The 15065-nt window shown below is 39.0% G+C and overlaps 1 protein-coding gene across 3 annotated transcripts in view; it reads left to right on the top strand.

Moving 5' to 3' along the window:
* Window positions 1-15065, top strand: part of LOC120516759 (ribosome-binding protein 1-like) — a 92612-nt gene that overhangs the window by 59048 nt on the left and 18499 nt on the right. For 2 of the 3 annotated variants that reach the window (XM_039738672.1, XM_039738675.1), the window contains exons 12-19: window positions 345-437; window positions 2155-2247; window positions 4653-4730; window positions 4823-4912; window positions 4998-5090; window positions 9812-9907; window positions 12286-12369; window positions 12597-12689. In XM_039738672.1, coding sequence (XP_039594606.1) covers window positions 345-437; window positions 2155-2247; window positions 4653-4730; window positions 4823-4912; window positions 4998-5090; window positions 9812-9907; window positions 12286-12369; window positions 12597-12689 — 720 coding nt within the window. The remainder of the gene's footprint in view (window positions 1-344; window positions 438-2154; window positions 2248-4652; window positions 4731-4822; window positions 4913-4997; window positions 5091-9811; window positions 9908-12285; window positions 12370-12596; window positions 12690-15065) is intronic. The other variant, XM_039738673.1, reaches the window with a different exon arrangement.

Here is a 15065-nt window from a genome sequence, read left to right as displayed (position 1 = left end):
TTTTAATTCTATAACTTTGCTGGCCAGCTATAATTTATAGTAGCGCACATTTAACACCAGAGCTCTGCTACTAAATGTGTCCAACTGGCCGAACTCTGTACCGTAACTTTCTAAGGTATGCAATTGCTTTAATGCTACTCCTTTCTTAAAAATGTGGGTACTATTCGTGCAGGAATCCATGTCAGTCTCTTGTTTTGTATATGCAGCCTGTTTGGGTGTATTATCACACTTCAGATTTTAATCCTAAATCTGCCTTCTTCTGTGTTTGGTAATGGTATGTGTGTAACACTAAGGGTGGTATCAAATGTGGTTTTGTCAACACACTTTCCCCCCAACTTTGTTAGGATCTTCGTGAGAAAAACTGGAACGCAATGGAGGCATTGACTGCTGCAGAAAAATCATATGAAGGAAAATTGTGCTCCGCCAAGGCAGAAAAGGTTAGAAAGTGCACCGATTGTCACTGCATGATACACTGAGAACTGTAATCTGCATAGTATTCTTATCGGACACAAGGGATCTGGACTTCACTGGTAACATGCAAGTGCCTACATTAGCAGTTTATCTGTTTTAATTGGATCACCTTTGAGTGAGACTTCATACTAGATTCCATCTATTTGCTATATTGAGAAATTAAGATTAACTTTAACATGTTTGTGTGCAATCCTGTACGATATGTATAGTATGAGAGTTGATGCAAAAATTTGCAACACTTTTGCCACTTATTCAGTCTTTAATTTGAATTGCCTACCTCATCACATCAATGCCACAAAACGGTCTTCTATGGCTCCCCATGCAGTGATCTGAATTTTTTTTTTTTGTTTTAACAAGGGCCTTATAAATCTCTCCTAGAAAAGAAGGAATTGTAATTGATCATGCACAGATAGTTATATGAAGACAGTGCTGTTAATAAAACTACAATTACTGGGCTTCACAAATTGTGAGTTCTCAGGAAGGCCGAACTGCAATCCCTCTGGCCTTGCCTTAAGAAAGGGATGCATGCCCATTTGTTTTCTCAGTGCAGCATGGGCTGAAAGTATCGAGAATATTCAAAAATAAACAACAATGTAGAATTACTTGCTATAAGTGTGCAGACAATTACTGGCACTTTTAATCCCAGAAAATGGAGACTTCTGAAAATGCTGTCCAGAGCCGTATATTTTTGAGAGCGCTCCCCAAGCAGATACTTCTGTAAATGATTTGAAAATGCTAGTGTGGATGGAGATCATTTTCATTTAAAAATGCCATTTTTAAATGAGAACTTAGTAGTTGTAGATGCAGCATCATCTTGTCATCCTGTCAATGTTACAGCAATTCTGTAATAAAATTAACAGTAAAAATGTGTTGCAAAGCTTTTGGAAAACCCTCATCAGAGTATGTGTGAAATAAAAATTAGTGTGTGATGCTGTATAATGCTGAGAATACAGACATGCATAGTGGCCAAGTCCAGTAGTAATGGTGGTGGTTGTGTGTGTGGGGTGTGCCTTCCATGGCACAGCTTACATAGTCAAACTCAATCTTCCCTACACCCATTCATGAGAAAGATTTGTATGTAACAAAACTGATTTCTATCGGAGCAGAGTGTTCACCTTCACCTGCTGTCCAGCTCATTCTTACTGAAAGGGGTCCAGGACCTGACAGCTTGAGTTGCCGATTCTCATGCTAATCACATTGTAAGCTGCAGCAAATCATTCCAGCATAGTTTAGAGATCAGGCAAATTAATTCAAAATCGATATTTGCATGCACTGAAAGCTTCAGATATGCCTTTACATATTGTCCTTGAACATTATGATAAGGAAGGAAGACTAAACCACATCTGTTTAGAATTAAATGGCCACCTTAAATAGATGAGGCTTAAACGAGCCATACCAAGAAGATTCAACATCTTTTACCAATGTGTAACTTCGTAATTGGCATTCCTGGTGTTTTTTGTAGTGTCTGTCTGTCTGTGCCTTTCACAGTATCATCTACATACATACTTTTTGGCAATATTCTGACATGTAGGTAGGGTGTGGGGTTGTGTTTTGTTCTGTCATCAAGCTGAAGGGAAATCTTTATAAATTGTATAAAATTATATTGAGAAAATCCTGTTATTTCTGAAGTGAGATTTTGTAATGATGTGTGTGGTGTTTTTTCCATCTTTTGTCTTTGCTCAGGATCTCGCAGAACAGCAGCTCTGTATGCTGCAGAAGGAGACGAGGGAAGTACTTCAGGTTCTGTTTCCACAAGTTTCTGTAGCTGCAGAACAGGTACTTTGTGCTGTTGATGTGGTGTTCTTACCTGCAAGGTAACCAGCAAAAAATAAAGAACTGTGAATTAAACAAGATGCACACTTTGTACATTCATTATAAAGCACCTCAGGAGGTGCTTAGAAAAAAAGAGAACCCTTGAATTATTTTGCAAAGCTCCTTGAAATACAAATAATGAAAAACCATCTTGTTTGAGCAAAATCTGCTGGATAATTTTGCCCACAATCGAAGGGATCATGCTATGGTTATAGAATATCATGTGTGAGTGTTGCATTTCTTCCAAAAGTGAAGTGAAAGGTGAAATGAAGCACTGTCTAAATCAGCACAGAACCCAACAACACTCCTCTTAAAGAACACCTAAATAGAAATATGAGCTATTACAGTGGGCAATAATTTTTACAAACAAGTAAAGGGACATTTTTAGCAGATGTTCACCTCTATTTTTTTGTTTGTCTGTGTACAGTAGTTTTTTATGGAAATCCCCTCCAAATTGAGGGAGTGAATTGTTAACAGGTGGAAAAAAATGTAGCACTTAGCCATTCTGTCTCCATTTAAAATACACTTGCAGTACAATGGGTCATACTGAAGAGCTCAGTGACCTTAAAACTGGCACTGTCATAGGAGGCCTCCTTTTGCCATAAGTCAGATGAAATTTTTGCTCTACCATGGTCCACTGTAATCACTATTATTGTGTAGTGGAGGCGTCTAGGAGCAACAGCAGCTCAACCATGAAGTGGTAGACCTCACAAACTAAGGTGTGCCGATGACTGTTGCATCATAATACATATACGATTGAAACTCTGATGCTACAGATAACGGGCCAAACTGCCTCTGTAAGCAAAATCTGCACAAAAACCGTGTTGTAGGAGCTTCATGAAATGGGTTCCCCTAGCTGTGAAGCTGCACAAACCTAAGATATGCCCATCGTCAGTTGGAGTGGTGTAATGCACGCTGCCATTGAACCCTAGAGCAGTGGAAATGTGTTCTTTGGAGTAACGAGTCGGGAGAATGCCATCTTCTGCACGGCCTACTGCCTAATGTAATATTTATTGAAGGAGATATAAAGGCCTGTTTTTTCAGAATTTTGCCTAGCCCCTTTGGTTGCAGTGAAAGGAACGGTTAATGCTGTGCCATACAAAGATATTTTAGACAATTGTGAATTTCTAACCTTGTGGCAACCGTTTTAGGGAAGGCCTTTTCTGTTCTAGCATGGTTGTGCACATTGTCAAGTCCATAAAGGCATGGTGGAACGAGAGTGGTTTGCACAGGGCCCTGACCTTAACGCAATTGTGCACATCTGGAAAGATTTGGATCTGTGATTGCAAGCCACGTCTTATTGTCCAACATCTGTACCGCACGTTACAAATAACTTTTTTTTTTTTTGGTCAATTGGCACAAATTCCCATAAACTCTCTTCAAAACCTTGTAGACAGCCTTCCTAGAAGAGTAACACTGTTATGGTGTCTCCAGCAGGGCACACTTGCTGCTTTATTGAATGCAGAAGAGACTTGAACCTTATACACCTTATACCTTTCGTAACTGTGGTAGAAATCACCAGATAAGAGAAATGATACAAAAGATATATATTTAACTTGCTTTAAAATATACAGTGATCATTTATATGTACACATCTAGGCTGATTGGAACAGTACAATTATCATCCAGTTCTTAGTGGGGAATGCTGATGTCTGTGTCCGATCCAGCATAATATCCAAAAGCTAGAACCCATCCAAATGCCGCTAACCGTTTTTTCCTCATTTTCTATATATTTATTTATTTTATTTATTTATTTTTTAAACCTTGCCAGATATGGGTAACTGCCATCCGAGTTGTGCTTTTCTCAGATCCAAATAGCACCTTTTTGGACCTGCTCTAATCACTTAAGGCTTCTTCAGACTGTGGCACTGGCATTATATTGATCAGGGCACATCCGTCCTTTTTAAATAGCCTGCCTGTGTCATCTGACGTTTGTGTCTTCTCATCTCCCTGTCACATTCAGCCTATTGGTTGGTTTGTGTGGCTTCAGCAAATACCCATTTTTTGATGTAAATAAATAAATAAAATTACCAGCACAGATCAGAGGCACACTTTAAAACCATTGGCTACATATGACTACAAAGAACAAGATGCTCAAGATGTTTCTGGGAAAGGATGAAGGACATGCTTGAAGTGAATAGTTTTGCTGATTGTCACTGGTGTATTGAGCAGGTGGCTTCTCTCTCTTGCTGGTATTTAGATTGCTTTGAGTTTCTTAGATTACAGATTTCCAGTAGCCATTCAGGACATCAAGTCTACACTAGAAATGTGTCCATTATTTTCACTTTGTGCTCTCATTTGTGTATTTTTTAATCTATTTTAAGTCTTCCATGTTTACTCATGGTTTGGTTTCACTTTTTATTTTCCAGCCCAACTGGCTAGAAGAATTTAAACAAAAAGCACAGGAGAGCCTCAATCAACATAGTGCTACAGCCACAGAATCAATTGTAAGTCTTGCTTTTAACCTTAGCGGGGTCATAAGGTACTGATGCACTTAGGCCATACTTTCATGAGTCACCTTCTTGTTGTAATACTGCAGGAACTGGCACTTAAACTAAAAGAAGCTGAAGCATCTCAAAGCACTTTACAGGCAGAATGTGAGCAGTACAGAAATGTTCTCGCAGAGACTGTAAGTGACTCCTCTGACATTAACATGACATTTCTGGCACATCTTCAGTCTTTGCTAATACAAATTTGTGTGTCTGCCTTTACAGGAGGGGATGCTTAAAGACTTGCAAAAGAGTGTGGAGGAAGAGGAGCTTGTATGGAAAGCAAAGCTTTCCGACTCTGAAGATGAGATGAATAAGGTAATTTGACAAATCTTGTGAATGAGCTAGCAGATAAGGTTTCACTGAGACACACACAAGACATGTTTAAGATGTTCTGTTACTGAAACCACCTCATCATCCCCATATATTTTACAAGAGGGGCATCTGTTTTGAAAAATGTATTTTCTTCCGTTTTTATAAAACCACCTTCTAGTTGGCCCCACCTGCAGTAAACAAACACAAACACAGTAATTGCATAAACTAGTTTCATATTTTTAAAAGTCCAATTCTGAATGAGCAAACCCTTTAATGTCCAACAGTTCCTTGATTGATCTTCATCTGGTACTTGGGTTTTACTGCCATATGCCAACGTGTCTGTTGTTTTTAAATGGCTACTCCTTATTTAGTCCTGGGTAAGTGGGCATGCCCTCCATGGACTGGTGCACTGGCCAAGGTTGGGTTCTGCCATGTGCAAGACATAATGGAATAAACGCCTGCTCTCCAAGACGCTGAGATGGACTAAGTGGGTGCAAAAAAATAGATGGATGGTATGGATTAAAATATCCAGTTGTGCTGGATTACAGCCAAACTTCCCTTCACAAATCTTAACACTCGCTGCCCTTAGCAAAACTAAGATGTTGATTTACAAACACACAATATCCAATTTTGAATCTTAAATTCGGTTTCTACTGATTTTAATGAAGTTGCTTACTGAATGATACAATTACAGTATCAAAGTAAAGCCCCAAGCTAATACATCTTTACTTAAACCAGTTTTGAGTTTTTATTTCTTGTTATTGTTGGTATTAAAACTTAAGGAAAAGTGTTTTCATTTTATTTCTGAGTGTTAACACTTATTTGCCATAAGAACCTTTCTTTCTTTTTCATATTCTATATGAAGTCATTTTATAGACACTAGATAATGGAAAAAATAAATACAATATGCCTCTGCAGTGGTTGGTTGTGTTCTATGACGAATTTTCCAGTTTAAACACAACAGCTAAAAACACATTTTTAAAAATTCAGTGGATGGTTAAATGTGCAGTGCAAGAACCACCAGATCTGTTCTCTTTCAAGATGACCCAGTTGTGTAACGCCATTGTCACATATACCTGAAAAGTCTATCCCTGACAGAATCTGCTGAATTGCCAAGGCAGGAGTTTGTGTGCCTCCATCCTATTATCTGGTTACCTAATGTAATGTTCATCAGTTGTTGTGAATTCAATTACCTTTTATTGTGCCCTTTTAAAATAAGACGGAGTGGTAGAAGGAGCTTGGCAGCATCTTTTGCCGAGGACATTAACTTCTCTCAGAGCAAGTGTCTGGTTTTCAGGGACATGGTAAGTTAGGGACTGTATGACACACCTGTGTGGTGGTTTGTGTTTTTTTTTTTTTTTTTTTTTTAGTATTTTTATAGATTTTGGTAATTATAATTTTTACTAATTTTTACTATACATGTGCTGTATTGTTGCAGTCATCTTTTTGTGTTTTTCCTTCTTCCCCTTCTCATATTATAAGTATACATTTACAGTACATGCGTTGGGCTGGCGCCCTGCCTGGGGTTTGTTTCCTGCCTTGTGCCCTGTGTTGGCTGGGATTGGCTCCAGCAGACCCCCATGACCCTGTAGTTAGGATATAGTTGATTGGATAATAGATGGATGGATTTACAGTACAACACCTGCACCTAGGACATCTGTAGTGATCTAAAAGTAGAAGGAATGCAGCTCCAATATACCAAGTATTGCCAATGAGACAGCCATGCTAAAGAGTCTCATGATATTAAAAAGGACTGGCCACTCTGTGCAACACTTTTTTCTGCCCTGGGAACAAAAGCATAAACAACTTGGATTTAATTTTTTTTGCTACCTTTTTATATAAAACTTGAACTGATGAAAGTGTTTGTGAAAGCGGTGAACATGTAATGACAAACCTGATGCCAAGTTTAAGGAAGCATTTATATTCCTCAAATCAGGCACGTCATCAATGACAAGCAATTAAAAGATCTGGGGACTGGAGAATCACATGGAAGGCATTCAAGAACGTTCTTGAGATTTTTCTTGGCTACAACTACAGAGCACCAAATTGCATCTAACTGGTTTGACATGTCAGTCACACAAAGCCATGATGTGCTGCAGGTCACTGAAGATGCGTTTTCTGTATTTAAGCCTTTTCCTGCTAATCTTGGTACAGTCCATGACAAACGTGATGAAAGTTTTCACCAGGACATTAACAAAGGAAGAGCAGTTTCAGAGCAACTGGAATCCATCAATGTTTGTGTGATGATGAAACAAGAAGCATTAGATGTTAACTACAATCAAATAGTCAGCAAAACATTTTTAGGTCAATTGAACTAATGCAATTTGTCTGCATCAAGTGATTAAACACACCAAGTTATAAACTAAAATGTTTCTCCAAATTCCTACGTTAGTCTGTCTGAAATTTTTGGTTTTCTGATATATTTGTGTTAAGCTTGAAGCTGTCTATCATAATCAGAACTTTTTCAGGAAACAATTTTTGAAAAAATGTTGTCCAGTGTCATTTGAAGACTTTTTTTTTAAATTAGAAAAGTGATTGGATGATCATATTAATAAAGGAAATAGTTTTATTCTTGTCACTCACAATTGTTCCTCCTGTCTTTTATAGTAATGTCTTTATACTACCATTTTAACTAAATTAAGTTAGTTGTGTTTAAGTTACAGTGGTGTGAAAAACTATTTGCCCCCTTCTGGATTTCTTATTCTTTTGCATGTTTGTCACACAAAATGTTTCTGATCATCAAACACATTTAACCATTAGTCAAATATAACACAAGTAAACACAAAATGCAGTTTTTAAATGATGGTTTTTATTATTTAGGGAGAAAAAAATTCCAAACCTACATGGCCCTGTGTGAAAAAGTAATTGCCCCCTTGTTCAAAAATCACCTAACTGTGGTGTATCACACCTGAGTTCAATTTCCGTAGCCCCCCCCAGGCCTGATTACTGCCACACCTGTTTCAATCAAGAAATCACTTAAATAGGAGCTGCCTGACAGAGAAGTAGACCAAAAGCACCTCAAAAGCTAGACATCATGCCAAGATCCAAAGAAATTCAGGAACAAATGAGAACAGAAGGAATTGAGATCTATCAGTCTGGTAAAGGTTATAAAGCCATTTCTAAAGCTTTGGGACTCCAGCGAACCACAGTGAGAGCCATTATCCACAAATGGCACAAACATGGAACAGTGGTGAACCTTCCCAGGAGTGGCCGGCAGACCAAAATTACCCCAAGAGCGCAGAGACGACTCATCCGAGAGGTCACAAAAGACCCCAGGACGACGTCTAAAGAACTGCAGGCCTCACTTGCCTCAATTAAGGTCAGTGTTCACGACTCCACCATTAGAAAGAGACTGGGCAAAAACGGCCTGCATGGCAGATTTCCAAGACGCAAACCACTGTTAAGCAAAAAGAACATTAGGGCTCGTCTCAATTTTGCTAAGAAACATCTCAATGATTGCCAAGACTTTTGGGAAAATACCTTGTGGACTGATGAGACAAGTTGAACTTTTTGGAAGGAAAATGTCCCATTACATCTGGCGTAAAAGGAACACCGCATTTCAGAAAAAGAACATCATACCAACAGTAAAATATGGTGGTGGTAGTGTGATGGTCTGGGGTTGTTTTGCTGCTTCAGGACCTGGAAGGCTTGCTGTGATAGATGGAACCATGAATTCTACTGTCTACCAAAAAATCCTGAAGGAGAATGTCCGGCCATCTGTTTGTCAACTCAAGCTGAAGCGATCTTGGGTGCTGCAACAGGACAATGACCCAAAACACACCAGCAAATCCACCTCTGAATGGCTGAAGAAAAACAAAATGAAGACTTTGGAGTGGCCTAGTCAAAGTCCTGACCTGAATCCAATTGAGATGCTATGGCATGACCTTAAAAAGGCGGTTCATGCTAGAAAACCCTCAAATAAAGCTGAATTACAACAATTCTGCAAAGATGAGTGGGCCAAAATTCCTCCAGAGCTGTAAAAGACTCCTTGCAAGTTATCGCAAACACTTGATTGCAGTTATTGCTAAGGGTGGCCCAACCAGTTATTAGGTTCAGGGGGCAATTACTTTTTCACACAGGGCCATGTAGGTTTGGATTTTTTTTTTCTCCCTAAATAATAAAAACCATTTTAAAAACTGCATTTTGTGTTTACTTGTGTTTATATTTGACTAATGGTTAAATGTGTTTGATGATCAGAAACATTTTGTGTGACAAACATGCAAAAGAATAAGAAATCAGGAAGGGGGCAAATAGTTTTTCATACCACTGTATGTGGTTGGTGGCCACGTGTTCTGTAAATATATGGTAGCAGATTTTAGTATCGGCCATCTATCGGGTCCTTGGTCTTTCTTCTCTAGAGAACAGTGTTGAAAAGCTGATTGGAGTGATGGTTTTATATTCTCTTACGTATTTGTAAGTAGCCTTGATAGGTGGTCATGATCACGACTCCCTATGCACAGTTAAGGTGACTCATGGTTCCCCTTTTAGATATTATCTAGGAAGTGGCTGTGTTTTATTCAGTTTGTTTGTCTCCTTCATGCACTACTGTCCAGCTAAGTTATGATTTAAACATCTACATGTACAACTTGGCCAGGAGTCCTTTGCTGGCCTGTAATTAGGGACCCAACTCCAGATGGGCAAATTTCTTCTTTGTAATATCTGCTAAATTAAGCCTAACTACTGTATGAATGACTTAAGATGTAATCGAAGCTTTTGTGCTTCAGTTGAAGATGCAGCTGTCGCTTGTGGAGGCCCAATTAGAAAAGCAGCTGGAATCTGCACAGTCTAAATGCCAGCATTACTCCGATGAACTTGAAGCGGTGAGTAGGACCACTTTTTACTTTTGGTTTCAATGATAATTTGAGTCTATAACAATATTGAAGTTTTTCCAATGTTCTCTGGGTAACAGTGGAAGGATAGAAATTAATTATAAATTGCATATTACCCAGCATTTGTTAATAATGGAAAGCTTCATCTCTTCTACAAACCCCAAAACTGCAATAAATAACTCGAATAATGATATGGCACTACCTGGGGCAATAAGGTGCCATAACCTAAATAGTGCGGGAATGCTTAAGTAAAGAAAAACCTTAAGCGTAGTTTTTCAGGAGTTGAATGTGGCAAGCATACAATTCATCACACCACCCCCAAAACCTGTGGCCGCTATTACTTTGATAGATCATACTGTAATATCTCGTAGCATTCACTGTTTTACAAGTGTAGTTCCATGTCCCAGCTTTTCCCTGGTATTTCTTGAGCAGCATTATTTTGTGCCACTGTATACTGCAATACTGAATGTGGATGGTATGACTGTAAAAACGCTTGACTTGGAATACAGTGAGTGACCCTAATATGTTAAGAGATCAGCTGTGGAGTTTAAATTACTCATTCCCACCTTAAACCCCGTAAGTTAATTCAACAACTGGTTTGTGCCTAAAGAGCAGACGGACTGAAGGATTGTGAAGAATAGTTAGAGACTGGTACATAGTTAACTATTAAATAATCCTGGTTAAATTATAAAAATTTCATGAATTCTTCCTTGATGCTCTAATGGACCAGTTAAATCTAAATCTATCTTACTAGTTCTTTGGCATACTTGCATAGGCTTCCACTCTCAGTAGGAAAATCAGCAATATTCTGTACGATACATAAAGCAAATGCAACATATCCCCCAAAAGTATGGGTCTTGCCTAACAGCAGGCAGACCATGAGAATGCAGTTCTTTGTGGCCAGAAGTATTTGTGGACACCTGACTGTCACACCTATATGACCTTATTGCACATCCCATTCTAAAGCCATCTCCATTAATATGGAGTTGCTCCTCCACCCCCAGGCCACAACAGCATTCACTCTTCTGGGAAGTATTTCCACAAGATTTTGTGGTGTCTGTGGAAATTTGTGCCTATTCAGGAAATGGAACATTTATGAGGTCAGGAATTGGTATTGGACAAGAAGTCCTGGCTCTTATCCGCATGCTTTAAGCAGTTCTCTTGGAATCCACCAAACCCAGAATTGGTCCATCAGAGTGCCAGAATGGGTGGAATTATTGCAAAGGCAATGTGAGAGATACACTGCCCCAGTTTGAAGCATGTGTGATGGCTGTTTGTACAGAATAAGTTGTATAGTCTACTTGAATAGCTGTGCTTATTGCTTGAATCATACTGATGCCAAATTGTGTCCTGAGAGACCTCCATCTAAGCACTATGATGGCCTGCCCAGAGTTGGGACTGTAATCGGTGTTAAAGTCCTTTTGTATGGCCTATAAGAGACCAGATGGAGGACACTGATGGTCCAGGGAAAGTGCTGATCCTACATCGGCATTTGTGGAAGAGAACAGCTTGCATAATCCAAATGGCTTTCTCCAACAGATCATGCACTGAGTAATGGGATCTCGATTATTTCTTTTTTTATGGCCAAGCACCATTATTGGCAGTGGCTTTCCAAGCAATGCCGTACACTGCTATGTTGGTGTGTTGGACAATGATTTTTGTTTAACTACAGCAATGTCTGCATTCTTATTCTGACATTTAGTTTCATGTTAGACACCAGATGTCTTGGTGAAGGTGACTTGATGGCAGCCTAGGAAGTCTTAAGATGCCCATTGGTTGCTTCAGATTTGGCAGGGATAGATGGTTAATGTCTATAGTCGTCATAATGAAGTGGAATCCCACCTCCCAAGATTGAGTAGCCTATTATCTGAGGTTTTACCCGGTGAGCCATACACTTTTTAAATAAAGAAAATAAAAAAAATGTTGGCATGTCACATCTGTCATTCCTCCCCTTGTGGGTCTGCACTGGGCCTCACAGGTCTTCCTTGATGGGTCTGAACTTTCCTACAGCCATTTTTGCCCACTGTTGCATCACTGTGTTGCCACCTAGCCTCACTAAGACCAATGATTCAGTACCTTGGTGGTAGAACTGACTGGCATTCTTAGTGTGTTTGAGTGGCTGTACAAGTGATTTCAGGTGACCCTGTTCTGTTGTTGCGATTTAGATTTTAATCCTATTGTGCTCCTGAAGTGTTAGCCTTGGGCCTAAAAAATCCGCAATACCTTACTTGTATGCCTGACCACATTGATTGGCCATGGTTGGTCTCATGCAAATTCTTTATCTTGTAACAATATGCTCTTTAATCCTTCAGCAGAATGAATTGGTCACTGATACAATGTTCGTTTTTTTTTTTTCCCCCTATGTATAGTTAAGAGACTTGCTTTGTGAATCTCAGAGCCAGCTGGAAATGGCCAAATCAGAAGCACAGAAACAGAATGCAGAGCTTGCATTGGTAATTGTTTTATTTTAGATTCATAACTTGTGTCCCTTTGAACGATGGATTGCTGCTTAGGCAGTGAGATTTTTAAATTTTTTTTATTTATTTATTTTTTAATATTTAACTTCGCTAGCATTTGACACAGGAGGCACTGCTCTTATGCCATGATGTCTGCTAAATTGATTCATTTGTACTTTTTCAATAAAGCATGTTTAGCAAAAGCTTCCTGATCTCTGTTCCAGGTTAGGCAGCATCTTGGTGAGATGAAGAGTCGTGTAGAGGATGGACAAGCAGTTGGGTCACAGACTGATCAAATTGGGCAGGAAACTGACAAGGTGAAAAGCTAAGTGGGCTTTTGGGTACAGGGGAGGGTTCCGGATAAGACTTTTTAAAGAAGTATTGGACCACCACAAACTTTTTTTTTTTTTTTTTTTCCCCATATACTCTGGCTCTAGAGTCTCTTCAAATGAACTTGCTCAGGTGTACTTCTTCAGATTTTAATTAACAGTTGAAAGACAAAGTTAAACTGATCGAGGTGTCACTTTAGAGTCTATAGTTGTATGTAATGTTTTTACACAAATGCAGCACATTAGAGTTCGGTGACTTTATTCAGGATTATACAGCAACAGACAAGGGAGGAGAAGTTTCGTATCCTTGCTGTTTTTAAAATAAAATTTCTTACGTGCCTTGTCTGTCCCCGGGCGGTGGAGTGAACATATACAAATGTCTATCGGCTGTTCGGCTAAGAGCTGCAGCATACTAAATTATTTTTCTAGTGATTTTCATTTGTAGACTTTATTTGCGTAATCTCGACTCCAATGGTAACCAGTTATGTAGTCCAGAATCCCCAGTAACTCAGTCCAACCAGTGTGCGATTTGCCCCAGTTTGATTTTTTTTTTACTTTCGTATTCATCGGCATATGTGCACGAGAGCCAATTTTAACTAGTGAGCACTCATCCAAAAGTACAAAGCATACAATACAGGCATGAGGGAAGTGGAAGGTAAGGATTGTGGAAACATAAGACCGGCTCACCGGCTGGAAGTCTTGTGTTTTATTGTATCAAGCTAGAATGAGAGTGTACAATTAAAAAATCAAAAAATGGCTGACACCACCTCTTTTTTTTTTTTTTTTAATACATTACAAAATACTGTAAAAAAAGGCCAGTGATGAAAGTAAGACAAAACCGTAGAGATGTTCAAAGTCATCCACTTGATTTCCAGAATGGCTTACCTTCAGCTGGTTGATCATTCAAATTATTAGAGCACCTATTCACAATTCTTTTCACAACAGTTAACACTGCAGTCAAGCTATGCGGCCTGTTGGCTAAGAATATAAACCTAAAATATAAGGTCCTCCTCCTGCTTACTATGTGACACTGAATAGTTTTATCTGTGCTTACATTTTACATATATTTACAAAGTAATGTACATGTGAAGTGCTCAGAGATGGCTGACACAATAAAAAGGGAGCCCATAATCGAAGAAATGGAGAAAGTCCCAGCCTGCAAGATTAAATGTAAAGTTTTTGAAGTAGATTATTGTAGGATGCAAGACTGGGTATTCAAGTTTAGCCCGTATTTAAAGTTTTGTGCTGGTGTGTGACATGGTGAGACTAAACACAGTTGAAAATGGTATCAATGCAAATAAGTATATAAAAAAAAAAATAATGTCCAGCTGGCAAGTTTGAAGCAGTTTTTGGTAAGTCAGTTCACTGGCTTTAATTATCTTTTTCAAACCAGATTTTTAAGAGTTGCATTAGGGCAAGAGTACACCTGACAATGAAAATCTATCCTACAGTTTTTGTACAGATGATTCTCGTGGGCCAGTACTACTTCTGAAAAGGCTTAAATCCACTAATAAATACTAACCTGCCTGCCTGCCTTCCTCACATGCCTACTCCAATTTCATTCCATAAGCCTCCGTCATGCCCCTCTTTTATTGTAACAAGTTCTACTGGGGTTTAACATGTTCGCACTGGGCCTGGCACAGGTATGTCCTTTCCTGGACTGAAATCTAAGACCTCCGTCTTTTTGCACTGCAACTATGAAGATGAAATGTGGAAGTTAGTCTGCTGAGCTATAGCAACTTCCTTTTGCCTTTTACTCTGCTCTTGTGGGTTGGTGATATGCTGCAATCATGGTACGTTCACCATATATGATGTAGTGCAGCCCAACTTCACACATCAAATGAAGAAATTTGCACCATGCCTGATCATCCCCCTCCTAGGCTCTGACCTACAATTTAGTAAAATCCAACCACTTGAGATAAAACCATTCATGTAGTGGGGAAGTTAAATGCAGTGCTATGGGTACATACAAAATTGGACAAATGAGAGAAGGCCATTCAGTCCAAGCTTGTTTTGTTTAGCTAATAGATAAACTCTCCCAATATCTCATCTAGATCTTTCTTAAAGGGTGGTTGGCAAGGATTTTCCTTCAACTACTTATCTTGGTACTTTGTTCCTGATTCCAAACCCTCTTTGCATAAAGAAAATTTTCTTGGTTTCAGTCCGAAATGCCCTTCCCCTTAATCTCCATTGTTGTCCAAGTATGTGATTCACCTTTTCAGTTGAAAGAATTCTACTGGATGTACTTTTATCAATGTCTTTGAGAATTTTGAGGACTTGGATAAGGTCGCCACACCGTCATCTCTTCTGAATAAACGGGTGTAATTCTGGGCCTGTCAGAATACAACATGTTCTTAAATCCTG

The sequence above is a fragment of the Polypterus senegalus genome, chromosome 16, assembly GCF_016835505.1.
Source record: "Polypterus senegalus isolate Bchr_013 chromosome 16, ASM1683550v1, whole genome shotgun sequence".
In the NCBI taxonomy this organism is placed as follows: Eukaryota; Metazoa; Chordata; class Cladistia; order Polypteriformes; family Polypteridae; genus Polypterus; species Polypterus senegalus.
The sequence above is the reverse complement of the archived record's forward strand: the minus strand, read 5'-3'. Positions and strand labels throughout refer to the sequence as shown.